The 15,000-nt window shown below is 39.8% G+C and overlaps 2 protein-coding genes across 2 annotated transcripts in view; one reads left to right on the plus strand and one right to left on the minus strand.

Annotated features, from left to right (window-relative positions):
* clstn2a (calsyntenin 2a) overlaps positions 1 to 15,000 on the plus strand; it is a 1,097,509-nt gene that overhangs the window by 744,042 nt on the left and 338,467 nt on the right. The gene's annotated exons all lie outside the window — the stretch shown is intronic.
* The window catches only part of LOC122361868 (receptor-type tyrosine-protein phosphatase mu-like), a 184,828-nt gene that overhangs the window by 104,206 nt on the left and 65,622 nt on the right, over positions 1 to 15,000 (minus strand). The window contains 3 exon segments of the mRNA XM_043262958.1: positions 1,741 to 1,856; positions 6,229 to 6,307; positions 14,799 to 15,000. The exon segment at positions 14,799 to 15,000 is cut by the window's right edge and continues 73 nt beyond it. Of these exon segments, the coding sequence (XP_043118893.1) occupies positions 1,741 to 1,856; positions 6,229 to 6,307; positions 14,799 to 15,000 (397 nt within the window).

Raw genomic sequence — 15,000 nt, forward strand, 5'->3', positions numbered from 1 at the left:
ACACACACACAGTCTCACACACACGGTCTCAAACACACACAACCTCACACACACACACACCCACACGGTCTCTCACACACACACACACACATGGTCTCTCACACACACACACACACACACAGTCTCACACACACGGTCTCAAACACACACAACCTCACCCACACACACACCCACACGGTCTCTCACACACACACACACACGGTCTCAAACACACACAACCTCACACACACACACACACACACACGGTCTCTCACACACACACACCCACACGGTCTCTCACACACACACACACACACACGGCTCTCACACACACACACACACACACACACACACACACACACATGTGTGTCTCTCACACACACACACACACACACACACACCCACGGTCTCTCACACACACACACACACACACAGCGCACACACACACCCACACGGTCTCTCACACACACACACACACCCACATGGTCTCTCACACACACACACACACGGTCTCACACACACACACACACACACGCGCAGTCTCTCACACACACACACACGCGCGGTCTCTCTCACACACACACACACACACATGCGGTCTCTCACACACACCCACACACACACCCACACGGTCTCTCTCACACACACACACACACACGCGCACACACACACCCACACGGTCTCTCACACACACACACACACCCACATGGTCTCTCACACACACACACACACACACACGGTCTCTCACACACACACACACACACACACACACACACACACACACACACACACACTCTCGCACGCGTGCGGTTCCTCCAGCTGTCAGCCGGTTCAGCAGGCAGATGGAGGCCATTTGTTCGTCAGTGATATTTCTTCATTAGTGTCATCAGGGACTCTGCTCTTAATGTCTGGATCTCTTTCCTCTGTTAATGAGGACATGTTTGTTTAAGTGACAAACTGCGGGGCTGAGAGGATGTTAACACACTCCTCAAACATCTCTCACACTCCTCACAGGAGCCTCAAGAAACCCATCGAGCCTGTTCGGCCTCCACGTCACCCGAGATGTTCATGTCTTTCGTTCTTCAGTCACAAAGAAATGAGTTGTTGTTTTTTAGGAAAACATTGCAAGAATTTTCTCCATATAGTGGACTTTAATGATGGCCAGTGACTTGAACGTCTAAATGCAGTTTTCATGCACTTTTAAAGACGCAGTAACAAAATGATGTAAAATAGTTTGTACTTCAATAATAGTTATATCCTTTTTAACCACAAATACTGGGCTTGCTCTGAAGTCAACTATATATATATATATTTTCTTAAAATTATACATGCATGTATTTATATACACATAACTATAAACAGGACACAAAAATAAAAACTTAAATTAGTCTTTTGACAGCACTACTTAAAAAAAAAATATTACAAATCTTGCTGGACAATTTATTTAAGTAAATGTAGGAAGTTCAGAAAACACTAATACTAATAGATTAAGTGCTCGAGCTCTTCAGATCGGAGCTTACGTGCGAGATTTAAACAGCTGAGAAGAAAAGCAAACTGAACGCGGCTCCATTAAACTCAGTAAACAGTAATGATGCTGAACCGTCACGCATCCCGGCGGACAGATGAGGCCCGAAACGAGCCTCTGGGTTTAATGAGGCGCTCCGCTGCGGGACAGAGAGGATTCTGACTCAAATCGAGAGATGAGCCGCTGTTCTTCATCAGTCGTGAACACACCGCTAACACACTTCGTCGTGGACCGACCTGCAGCCAGAGGTTGAAGTTGTCTCTCCACTCTCCGTTGACGGTGCAGTGAAACGTGGCGGTCTGTCCGGCGTTCACCTCCACGCCTTTGATGTGGAGAAAGTGCGGCGTGTTCACTGAAGAAACAGAGACCAGATGCAGGTTCAGATGAAGGAAAACACCTCGATGTAACAGCATCTCCGTCGTATCCCTGCGACGCTCGGGTGAAACCACTAGAACATCTACAGCTACGAGGAATAGTCAGATTTATGAGAATGAAGTCGAAATATTTTGAGAATAAATAAAGTTGAAATTGCGGGGGAAAAAAAGCAATTGGGAGAATAAAGTCGAAATTGGAAGAAAAGTCGAAAGTGCAATAAAAAAGTTAAAATTGCAAGAATAAAGTAAAAATTAAAAAAAAAGTAAAAAAACAGCTGAAATGACAAGATTAGAGTCGTGATGTTTTGGGAATAGTCAAAATTATGAGAATGAAGTCGAAATATTTTGAGAATAAATAAAGTTGAAATTGCGGGGGAAAAAATGCAATTGGGAGAATAAAGTCGAAATTGGAAGAAAAGTCGAAATTGCAATAAAAAAGTTAAAATTGCAAGAATAAAGTAAAAATTGGGAAAAAACAGCTGAAATTACGGGATTAAAGTCGTGATGTTTTGGGAGCATTCAAAATTATGAGAATGAAGTCTAAATATTTTGAGAATAAATAAAGTTGAAATTGTGAGAAAAAATTGTATTGGGAGAATAAAATCGCAAATTGCAATAATAAAATTCAAATGGCAAGAATAAAGTAGAAATTGGGAGAGAAAAGATGAAATATCGAGATTAAAGTCGTAATGTTTTGGAAGTAGTCAAAATTATGAGAATGAAGTCTAAATGTTTTGAGAATAAACGAAAAGTTGAAATTGCGGGGGGAAAAAATGCAATTGGGAGAATAAAGTCGAAATTGGAAGAAAAGTCGAAATTGCAAAAAAAGTTAAAATTGCAAAAATAAAGTAAAAATTAAAAAAAGTAAAAAACAGCTGAAATGACAAGATTAGAGTCGTGATGTTTTGGGAGTAGTCAAAATTATGAGAATGAAGTCGAAATATTTTGAGAATAAATAAAGTTGAAATTGTGAGAAAAAATTGTATTGGGAGAATAAAATCGCAAATTGCAATAAAAAAATTCAAATGGCAAGAATAAAGTAGAAATTGGGAGAGAAAAGATGAAATATCGAGATTAAAGTTGTAATGTTTTGGGAGTAGTCAAAATTATGAGAATGAAGTCGAAATATTTTGAGAATAAACGAAAAGTTGAAATTGCGGGGAAAAAATGCAATTGGGAGAATAAAGTCGAAATTGCAATAAAAAAGTTAAAATTGCAAGAATAAATAAAAAATTGGGAGAAAACAGCTGAAATGACAAGATTAGAGTCGTGATGTTTTGGGAGTAGTCCAAATTATGAGAATGAAGTCTAAATATTTTGAGAATAAATAAAATCGAAATTGCAATAAAAAAATTCAAATTGCAAGAATAAAGTAGAAATTGGGAGAGAAAAGATGAAATATCGAGATTAAAGTCGTAATGTTTTGGGAGTAGTCAAAATTATGAGAATGAAGTCGAAATATTTTGAGAATAAATAAAGGTTGACATTGCATGCAAAAAAATTCAATCGCGTGAATAAAAGTCGAAATTGCAAGAAAAGTAGACATTGCAATGAAAAGTTAAAAAAAAAAAAAAGTGAGAACACAGTAAAAATTGCAAGAATAAAATGAAAATAGCAAGAATAAAGTTGAAATTACGAGATTAAAGTCGTAATGTTTTGAGAAAAAAAGTTGAAATTATGAGAGTTTCACAATTCGACAGCAAACAAGAGACAGGAAGGAGATCTAGTTAGCTTCTCGTTCAATTTACTACAACGGCATTTTAGTGCCATGTTAAAAAATAAAAAAAATCAGACATTACGAGATTAAAATTGTAATATTTAGTCAAAATTGCAAAAATAATGTTAAAACTGTTTTTAGAACAAAGTCGAAATATTACAAAAATAAAGCTGAAATATTTCATGAGTAAAGTTAAAATTATGGAAATATAGTCTAAATGTTTCAAGATTAAAGTGCAAAATATGAGAATAAAGTCAAAATATTTTGAGAATAAAATCATTTTTTTTAATATTTGAAGAATGAAGTCAAACTGTTTCTAAAATAAAGATGAAATATTACGAAAATAAAGTCTAAATATTTTGAAAATAAAATGTAATTTACTCCAGTAAGGTATAATGTTTCAAGAATAAATAAAGTTAAAATATCTGGAGAACTAAATCAAATTGATAAGAATAATGTCAAAATATTGCGAGAATAAAGTCGAAATATTAGAGCATTTTTCAAGCCTTTTAAGAATAAAGTGAGTTCAGACAGGAAGTCAGATACTTCACATTCTCATTCATTCATGGCACACACACTGATTTATTTATTAGAGTTCAATGTAATTTTACCCACGATCTCTTCAGCCGTGTGAGTATCTCAAGATGTTTTATTACTGATATCAATATCAGCCTCTCAACCTCGTTGTTTTTCAGAACGAGCGCTACACAAAAATCCTTATTGGTTCTCATTTAATCTGCGCTCAGCTAATAATATTCCCCTAAAACTCTAACCTTAACTCTATTGATTTAAGAGCGAGCGGAGGCCGGCGTGTTCTCATTAGTCTCTACAACAAAGCGCACTCATATCTGGGTCAATATGCATTTAAAACCCAACGCATCTGTGAGATGAAAGCTCATTTAAATCAGGTTATGACGTCTGATATTTGACTGGGTTTCTCTTGGGCCGCAGTGACCTTCGATTGATCCACAAACACACCGCTAATTCAATCAGTGCCCGTCTCCATTCTTCCTCACGCTCTTCAGCATCTCAGCAGCCAGATTTCTTTACTGTCCTCTTCCATCCGATCGCTCAAAATCAATCATCTTACCCAATATTAGGTGTCTTTGAAGAGATGCGGTTTAAAACCATTACAGTAAATTAAACTGCCATCTGATTAGCGGTCTCTAAAAGAGTATGCTTTTTATTATTTAAATATATTTATACTTTATTTATTTAGAAGTGCATTAACTCGTTGAGAGGGGACTTTTATTTTGCTATTTTACACCGTGGAAACGACTTTTTCGACTAATATCTACATTTTCAAAAACAAAGATATGCTTACTTGAGATGCGAAACAAACATTTAAAGTCGAGTGAGGTTTAGGTTTAAAGGAGTACAAATAAATTTTATTGTAATTTTATTGACAATAAAATTTAAGTTTTTGTGATTTAATTTTTTTCCTGAAAATGCTGATTAATGTTCTCACGTTAGACTAAAACGTACCAACACAGGGTAAAATCAAATCAAATAAAATATTGTAATAATTTTTTTTTATGTTTTAGGGAATGCAAAACATAATGATATTTTTTCCTTGTGATGTTCCTGATTAAAAAAACATTAAAATATTGCTTTTAAGTTTTAAAGGTAAATCATCAACAAACTTGTTTTTGTTTCAACGAGCACAGCTTTTGCATCTCTTCTTGTAAATGATTGATCTGAATTCATGCATATTGTAAAATGATCCACAAACAATGCTGTGCTAAAAGATCCCTAAAGAGTGAAGCGCACTGCATCCCAGGATGCTGATCATTGAGGATATTTCATGTGGATTCATACGGCGTTCATTAACACTCAGAAATACATCCTTGTGAACACACAACTAAACACTAACTTTCTCAGGAAATCCAGTCGAGCTCCAAGCATTCCTGTTTAATCTGCTATAAAAGATTGAATATCTGCTTCACCGATCTATAATCTGCATTCTGTTCACAATCACTGAACAATAAACCGTTAATACGAGGATAATCCAATCAAACGCTGCCGTTACTGCGTTATTTGTGCAGTTAATATGTAAAGCATGCATCTCAGGCGGGTTTTTACGAAGGAAAACTTTAGTAAAAATAGGCTATTCTCACAAAATTCATCACATGTCTATCTGTATGATATATATATATATATATATATTCTGTGATTTTCAGCGTCTTCAGTGTCACATGATCTTTAGAAATTGTAATAACATACAGATTTTACACACACACATATATATATATATATATATTTTATACGGAATGATTTCTGAAGCCTCACTGTAATCCAATCAAACAAATCAAGTTCCCAGTGTCCCGATGAAAGCTGCCTTGTAAGTGTGCCGTCTATGTAGACAGCAGAAGCCCACTTGACCCTTTCCAGCCTCCTCCATTCATCCTGCTAACGGCGTCTCTTTTACGCCCTGATATCTCTCCAGCACTACATGAAAGCTTTATCGTCTTCCTCCCCGCTCCGTTCTGTCTTTTGTTTTCTTTATTACGCTCTCTTTTATGGCGCGACTTCAATGCCTGGAGAAAGACAGACGATATTGATATTTGGAGGATGGCGGGAAAAGGCCAAGGCGCGGGCGATGAGGGTGTTTTTACGACGGAGACGGGTCTTACTGCACTGATGGCCCTGGAGGACGACGTCCTTGATGGCCAGCAAGCCGCGCTGCCCGGAGGTCACCGCTTCAAAGACGATCTGCGGAGGAAAGAGAAAGCTCGTGAGCGCGCTGATAAATGGACACGCTCTCAAAATGCCAGACGCGGGTGTCCCGCGGGGTTCGAGAAGTTGAGGCTTAGCACGGAGATGAGGAAAACGCCTTTCACGTCGGTCATTACCGCTCATTAAAACATCGTTTGGCTTTAGCTAGCGCGCCGAACTTGTTAAATCAGCGGCGTAAGGGGAGCGGGCTCCAAGGGTGCTCACGGTGAATCGGCTGTCTGTCAGATGGCGGCGTTTATAGACGCGGTAAATCAGCGCTCTATCGGCGAGGTGCTGCGGCAGCGTGTGCTAAATCTGCTCCGTTTATACAGCCAAACAATTCAACTCGACAGCCGGACTCTGGGGGTCAGGGCTAAAGAGCGCCGAGTGAGGCATTCTGGGATGCGTGCTCTTTGCTAAGGTTTCTATTATGATGCATTTTCGGCGGGTGATTTGACAGGCGTCCCTTGAGCCGCTTCTCTGGCGCGGGGCGACATCGCGGTCACGCTGACCCGCACCAGCTGTTGACCGCAAATATGACGGGATAAAGCAGAACAAACGTATTATGCGGTGAAATATAGTTGAGATCAGCTGCTGTGGCTAAAAGCGTGGAGATCTGGCTTTAAAGGACAAATATGCACGAAAAGTAAGTCAGCATCTTTAATGCTATTTTTAATGCCAAAAAGCCATACTTCAGTTGTAAATGAAAATGTAAAGATATTTAAGAGACATTTACTCTCTATCACGATGTGTGACTTACTTTCTGCTGTTTAACACAAAACGTGCACGCTGCTCTGTTCCAGTAAACGCACTGTATATCTTCGCTGGTTGTTGTTTTATTCTGTACAGTAACACTACCGTAGATTGTTTTTGTGTGTTGAAGCGACCCCAATAACGTGATATGTATTTGAAACCCAGCAAAAAATAAATAAATGATCCCAGAGCGCAATTTTTACTGGGGGACTCGAAATGCAGTTGCAGTTAGCGGGGATTTGTTGTGAAAACCTGGCAACCCTGATCTTAACGTCATATGTATATACAGAGAAAAAAAACACACGTATGTATCTGTTCATCACATCAACCAAACCTTAGATGCATGGAATATCTAGAAAATCATATGAACTATTAAACCAAACGTGTAAATCATTTTATTCTCAAAGTATATGAAGTTCTTCCATTTTAAGGGCCTGGACTGTAAGTGAATGTGTATAAAAGTGTATTTTAACAATCCCCAAACAAACATAAACAGAGGAGCTGATGTTTGACCGTCCAATCAGAGCGGACAGGATTCCCCCGGAGGACACGAGATGAGGAACCAGAATGAATGGCTTCTTCAGGAACTGGGTGCGGTTCTCCAGACAGACCAAAATATCACCCAGCACTGCCAGCTCTCATCACACACACACACACACACACACACACTCACACAGACACACACACACTCACACACACACAGACACACACACTCACACACACACACACACACACACACTCACACACACACACACACACTCACACACACACAGACACACACACTCACACACACACACACACACTCACACTCACACACACACACACACACACACACACACACACACACACACACACACACACACACACACACACACACACACACACACACACACACACACACACACACACACACACACAGCATCAGTTTAACCTTGTGACATGACCAGAAGATACATCATAATATAATACAAATGTTGAGACTAAAGCAAGTATAATAAAAGTTAAAGAGTAGATGAGAAGTGTTGAGAAGAGATGAAATGAGACTAGATGAATCAAGATATTCAACAGAAGATAAAAGCTGAGACGAGACGAGACGAGCAGAGAATGAGAGACAAGACTAACAGGGAATGAGACGAGATGAAGCAAAAACAACTAGAGAATTAGACAAGTACTGAACGAGAGAATAGATGAGATGATGTAAGATGAGATGAGTGTATGATGAGACAAGAATGAGACGAAATGAATCAAGATATTCAAGAGAAGACTGAATAAGAGCTGAGATGAGACAAGAGTAGAGAATGAGACGAGTGAAGAATGAGAGACAAGACTAATAGGGAATGAGAAGACAAGATGAGAATTAGAAGTAGAAGAACGAGACGAGACGAGACGAGTGGAGAATGAGATGAGACAAGAATGAGACACAACAAGCAGAGAATGAGACGAGACGGACAAGTAGAGAACGAGAGAACAGGAGTGATCAGACGAGAACGAGATGATGTAAGACGAGATGAGTGTATAATGAGACGAGACGAGACGAGATGAGCAGAGAATGAGAGATGGGACAAGAATGAGAGAACGAGTAAAGAGCGAGAGACGAGATGAGCAGAGAATGAGACGAGACGAGAATGAGACACAAGTAGAGAATGAGACGAGACGAAGCAAAACAAGTAGAGAATGAGACGAGACGGAAAAAGACTCATAGAGAACAGGAGTGATCAGACGAGAACGAGACGATGTAAGACGAGATGAGTCGAGATATTCAAGAGAAGACTGAGTAAGAGCTGAGACGAGACAAGAGTAGAGAATGAGACGAGGCGAGATGAAGACTATTCAAGAGAAGACTAGATGAGACAAGAGAAGAGAATGAGACGAGCTCTGTCACGCAGCTGAAAGCAGTGCTCAGAAGCGTCTTCATCATCATCATCATCATCATCATCAGCTCAGGGTGGTGTTTTTCTCTCATCCTTCTCTAACAGTTTATATAATCTGTACCGTATTAAATTATAATAATAAAAGCAACCGACTCTTTAAGCATCTTCTGACTTCAGCAGCCCCCGCAAACACCCAACGAACTTCTCCTCGCTCTGATGACATCACACTACAGTTATAACTAGCATCTCGGTTCTGAAGAGCTAACCTGAGTCCACAGAGTCCAAGACGGACATATACAACCTGTCCCAATCAATGAGAAGTTCGGATCGCACCAATTAGCGCGACGGCTTCAGTCGCGTCTTTCTAGTGAGAAAAGCATCAAATCGAGTCTGTAATTACAAAGTAACGTCCAAAGCGGCAGGTGGTTACATTCTGACTATCGCTCACGATACGGTGCAATTAAATCGACCTGTAATTATCCCCGACGTCGCTAATCACATACACATCGGCTCTATTCTTATCACACGCCGAATCCTTTCAAGGGCCGTAATAACACACGCTAGCTCCAGATCAAACATCGTCCGGTCCGAGCAATCGAGCAACATTTGAGATCATTCCTAAACGCAGCCGTGATGGAAAGATCTCTAAGAATAGAAGGGAAAGCGGCCCGTGGTCCTCGTGGAAGTCAGATGTGTGCGTGCCGCACCGCTCCCAAAGCCGGAATGTGTGTGTGGGAGCGTCCCGACGACAAATGTGCTGCATGTTTTCATGAACACCAGCGAACGGACATATTTTAGGCTGCTGAGGTTAAAAGCACAGACGGACCGTCTCCGTTCAGCACGGTATTCACTACACACTCGCCGCGTGTTATTCTGGGGGTTACGTGTGTGTGTGAGCCAAGAGTTTCTGCTGCTTCAGCGTAAATATTACATATAAAATGTGCATTATGATCAAAAAACACGAAGCAGAGATTCACATAAAAGTAATATTAATTGACTGGAAATATAAAAAAAAATATATATATTTTTTAATTATTATAATTTTTTTACAATTTATTTATATTATTTTAATACGATTCATATTATGAATAACTAAGTAAAAGTTCCACTACAGCAGCCCTTTTGGCAAAACATTAGATTATATTCATATAATATTAATAATTGTTATTATTCTACATTAATAAAGCACTTTTCTAGGCACTCGATGTTCTAAAAATATATTTATGCGCTAAATGATAAAAAGTATATGCTAAATGGAAATAGTAAACATAGAGGCTCAATTATATCTATAACTATAAAGTAGTTTTAAAATGTGTTTAAAGGGATTTCTGATTTTACAGAAGCCCAAATTCTTACTGAAATATACGAAAGGCGAAAATATATTTTTTTAAATATTTCATTATATAGAACAATGCATTCACAAATTTTTGCAAGTATATATTTGGCTTTATTTATGCGTATTTGAAACATGTATATAGTTCAATAATAGTGTCCGTATCAAAAAAACCCCATCAATTATGAAACAAATTTAATTTTGGACTCATTATTCAGATCAATTCAGTTCAGGTTTTTGTTCTCATCTGATCCTCCGATCAGTCAAATAAATATTATTATAACTAAAGATTTGAAACGGCATTAGAGCAAATGAGAAAATTAATTGTAATTAATTTTATGCAATCAAAAGTCCAGTAAAGCGTGAATAATGTGCCGGAACGCCACAGAATCATGGATCTTGTTTCTGAATGTTCTCCTGGAGACGTGGAGATCAGACGTACGGCAGGTTCTGGTGTTATTTCTCCTAATCAGGCCGGGTCCGGTCATCACCTCGCTCGCCCGCTCCTCAGCGCCGCTCTAATGGAGTAATTTACCCAAACACGCTTCTCCTGCGCCGGGTCACCGGGCCTCGTTCCACCAATTAACACGGGGCTCCGTCAGCACCCATGAGAGCCGCTCACTAATGACCAGCATGTGTGAAATCAGAGCCGTCTCTCTCTCTCTCTCTCTCTCTCTCTCTCTCTCTCTCTCTCTCTCTCTCTCTCTCTCTCTCTCTCTCTCTCTCTCTCTCTCTGTCTCTCTCTCTCTCTCTCTCTCTCTCTCTCTCTCTCTCTCTCTCTCTCTCTCTCTCTCTCTCTCTCTCTCTCTCTCTCTCTCTCTCTCTCTCTCTCTCTCTCTCTCTCTCTCTCTCTCTCTCTCTCTCTCTCTCTCTCTCTCTCTCTCTCTCTCTCTCTCTCTCTCTCTCTCTCTCTCTCTCTCTCTCTCTCTCTCTCTCTCTCTCTCTCTCTCTCTCTCTCTCTCTCTCTCTCTCTCTCTCTGTCTCTCTCTCTCTCTCTCTCTCTCTCTCTCTGTCTCTCTCTCTCTCTCTCTCTCTCTCTCTCTCTCTCTCTCTCTCTCTGTCTCTCTCTCTCTCTCTCTCTCTCTCTCTCTCTCTCTCTCTCTCTCTCTCTCTCTCTCTCTCTCTCTCTCTCTCTCTCTCTCTCTCTCTCTCTCTCTCTCTCTCTCTCTCTCTCTCTCTCTCTCTCTCTCTCTCTCTCTCTCTCTCTCTCTCTCTCTCTCTCTCTCTCTCTCTCTCTCTCTGTCTCTCTCTCTCTCTCTCTCTCTCTGTGTCTCTCTCTCTCTCTCTCTCTCTCTCTCTCTCTCTCTCTCTCTCTCTCTCTCTGTCTCTCTCTCTCTGTCTCTCTCTCTCTCTCTCTCTCTCTCTCTCTCTCTCTCTCTCTCTCTCTCTCTCTCTCTCTCTCTCTCTCTCTCTCTCTCTCTCTCTCTCTCTCTCTCTCTCTCTCTCTCTCTCTCTCTCTCTCTCTCTCTCTCTCTCTCTCTCTCTCTCTCTCTCTCTCTCTCTCTCTCTCTCTCTCTCTCTCTCTCTCTCTCTCTCTCTCTCTCTCTCTCTCTCTCTCTCTCTCTCTCTCTCTCTGTCTCTCTCTCTCTCTCTCTCTCTCTCTGTCTCTCTCTCTCTCTCTCTCTCTCTCTCTCTCTCTCTCTCTCTCTCTCTCTCTCTCTCTCTCTCTCTCTCTCTCTCTCTCTCTCTCTCTCTCTCTCTCTCTCTCTCTCTCTCTCTCTCTCTCTCTCTCTCTCTCTCTCTCTCTCTCTCTCTCTCTCTCTCTCTCTCTCTCTCTCTCTCTCTCTCTCTCTCTCTCTCTCTCTCTCTCTCTCTCTCTCTCTCTCTCTCTCTCTCTCTCTCTCTCTCTCTCTCTCTCTCTCTCTCTCTCTCTCTCTCTCTCTCTCTCTCTCTCTCTCTCTCTCTCTCTCTCTCTCTCTCTCTCTCTCTCTCTCTCTCTCTCTCTCTCTCTCTCTCTCTCTCTCTCTCTCTCTCTCTCTCTCTCTCTCTCTCTCTCTCTCTCTCTCTCTCTCTCTCTCTCTCTCTCTCTCTCTCTCTCTCTCTCTCTCTCTCTCTGTCTCTCTCTCTCTCTCTCTCTCTCTCTCTCTCTCTCTCTCTCTCTCTCTCTCTCTCTCTCTCTTCCGCACATGTGAAAATGAAGCTCTACAGGAGCAGAAAATGTGATTCTCTTTCACTCTAACGGAAGGCCAGATTTTCATTATATTCACCTGAAATTGAGGGTCAGGTGAGAGAAAGACAGACAATAACATGTGTCTGACACACACACACACACACACACACACACATGCACAGACACACACGCACACTCACACAGACACACACACACTCACACACACACACCCAAACACACACACTCACACACAGACACACACAAACACACACACTCACACATAGACACACGCACACACAAACACACACAAACACACACACAGACACACACACACACTCACACACACACACACACACACACACACACACACACACACCCAAACACACGCACGCACACACGCACAATCAACCATGAGGACTCCTGTTAGCTTTTTTTCTGGTCAAACAGTATTTTTTTAACCCCCAACCATAAATAACCGTAAACTGATATTCCCAGAATTCCCTGTCACATTACAAGGTTAATGCTTTTTTTGTCTTTTATTGAAACTGTAACTAAAATGTTGTTGAAACTAGTTTTTTTCCTAATAGTGTGGTAGGTTAGGGTTGTGTGTTAAATCTAATGTTAGTTTAACCTCAACATACAATCATTGGGGTTAATAGTGTTCAGTGTGGGTTTATTTGTGTGTGACTGCATGATTTTTACTGTACATTTGTGCCATAGTCACTAATAATCACCTACTCCTAAATATAACGTGAAAACATTCATTTTCTGTAAAGATGTTTTCAGTGTTTGCTCTATATCACTAAGACAATGTGCTATTTTCCCTAAACAGCATCAGGTGTGTCAAACGATGTGTAACGAGATAAATGTTATATGAATATAAGCATGGGTTCTAAGGTTAATGTGATCACGCTTCCTGTTGGTTACGGTCTGCAGCAGAGATGTGAAATCAAAAGTTAAAAATATAGTTTCATGTGAAATGTTAGGTATCGTACATCCTAGACACCGGTTCATGTGTTAAGTGTGTTTTCTCTTTAAGTACATGTTGTTTTCATACTTTTTATTTGCGATTTGATGTACCGTTTTGTTGTATAGTGTTTACAAATTTACTGTTTATTCATTTGAGCCTTTTCTGCATTATTTAAATGTTTTGGTGCTATATGTTTTTTTGTTAAGTTTCATGAAGATGCAGAGTTTCTTAAAGCATCTTTGTAATTTATGTATCACATACGTTTTACTTTTTATATACAGTTTTATTCCTGCTTATTTTAAAATGTCATATACGATCACAATGCACTAAGTTTAAAGAAAGGAAAACATGGAGAAATTGATATTTCGGATTACTGCTTTATTTTTGTCTGTTTTACTGTTTACTGTTATGTGTCTTCTACTGCTCTGTGTGCAGGAGACAAATAAATCCTAACATTATCTAACATCACGAGTCCAGAGAGTGAGTGAGGATGAAGGACGGGACAAACCGGGTCGGATAAAAGAAAACCAGAAGATTATTTACAGTAAAACTCTGGCAACCACTGCTGCTGTTTTTTATACCGTAAATTGAATGGAATCTTTTACAGTAAATTCTGGCAATCACAGCTGCCTCTTTTTGACCACAAATTTAAATGAATTAGAGTAAAATTCTGGCAATGACACCTGCCTTTTGTCTATCATAAATATTACAGGTTTTTTTACAGTACATTTCTGGCAACCACAGCTGTCTTTTTTTTTTAATTGTACAGAATTATTTAATGTAAAATTCTGGCAACAAGCTGCCTTTTTTTCCTATCGTGCATTATATATATTTTTTACAGTAAAACTCTGGCAACCACAGCTACAGTTTTTTTATCGTAAATCGAATGCAATATTTTACTGTAGATTTTGGCAATCACAGATTTTACATTTTTTTTACAGTACAACTGTAAAAAACAGTTACTGTACATTTGTACATTTTACATATTTTTTTACAGCACAACTCTGGCAACCACAGCTACTGTTTTTTGTACCGTAATTTGAATGGAATCTTTTACAGTAAATTCTGGCAAGCACACATTTTACATCTTTTTTTACAGTACAACTCTGGCAACCACAGCTACTGTTTTGTTTTATCGTAAATCGAATGCAATATTTTACTGTAGATTTTGGCAATCACAGATTTTACATTTTTTTACAGTACAACTGTAAAAACAGTTACTGTACATTCGTACATTTTACATATTTTATAACAGTACAACTCTGGCAACCAAGCTACTGTTTTTTGTACCGTAATTCGAATGGAATCTTTTACTGTAGATTCTGGTATTCACACATTATACATTTCTTTTACAGTACAACTGTAAAACAGTTACTGTACATTTGTACATTTTGTACAGTACAACTCTGGCAACCACAGCTACTGTTTTTTGCCGTGTGAGTGACTCTGACCTGGTAGAAGTTGGGCCAGTATGTGCTGATGGCCAGCTCCACCTGGTTCCAGCTGCGTCCGGCCGGTCCAGACGTGTTCCACACAGGTAAACCCATCGGGCTGTTGTTCTCCTTGATGTAGACGTTCAGGTGCCCAGGTCGTCCTCCTTCTCGTCCAGCCACGTAATACTGGAAAATGACGCAGTGTGTGTCGTTCTCCTTC

This window comes from Puntigrus tetrazona, chromosome 2, assembly GCF_018831695.1.
Source record: "Puntigrus tetrazona isolate hp1 chromosome 2, ASM1883169v1, whole genome shotgun sequence".
Taxonomy (NCBI): domain Eukaryota; kingdom Metazoa; phylum Chordata; class Actinopteri; order Cypriniformes; family Cyprinidae; genus Puntigrus; species Puntigrus tetrazona.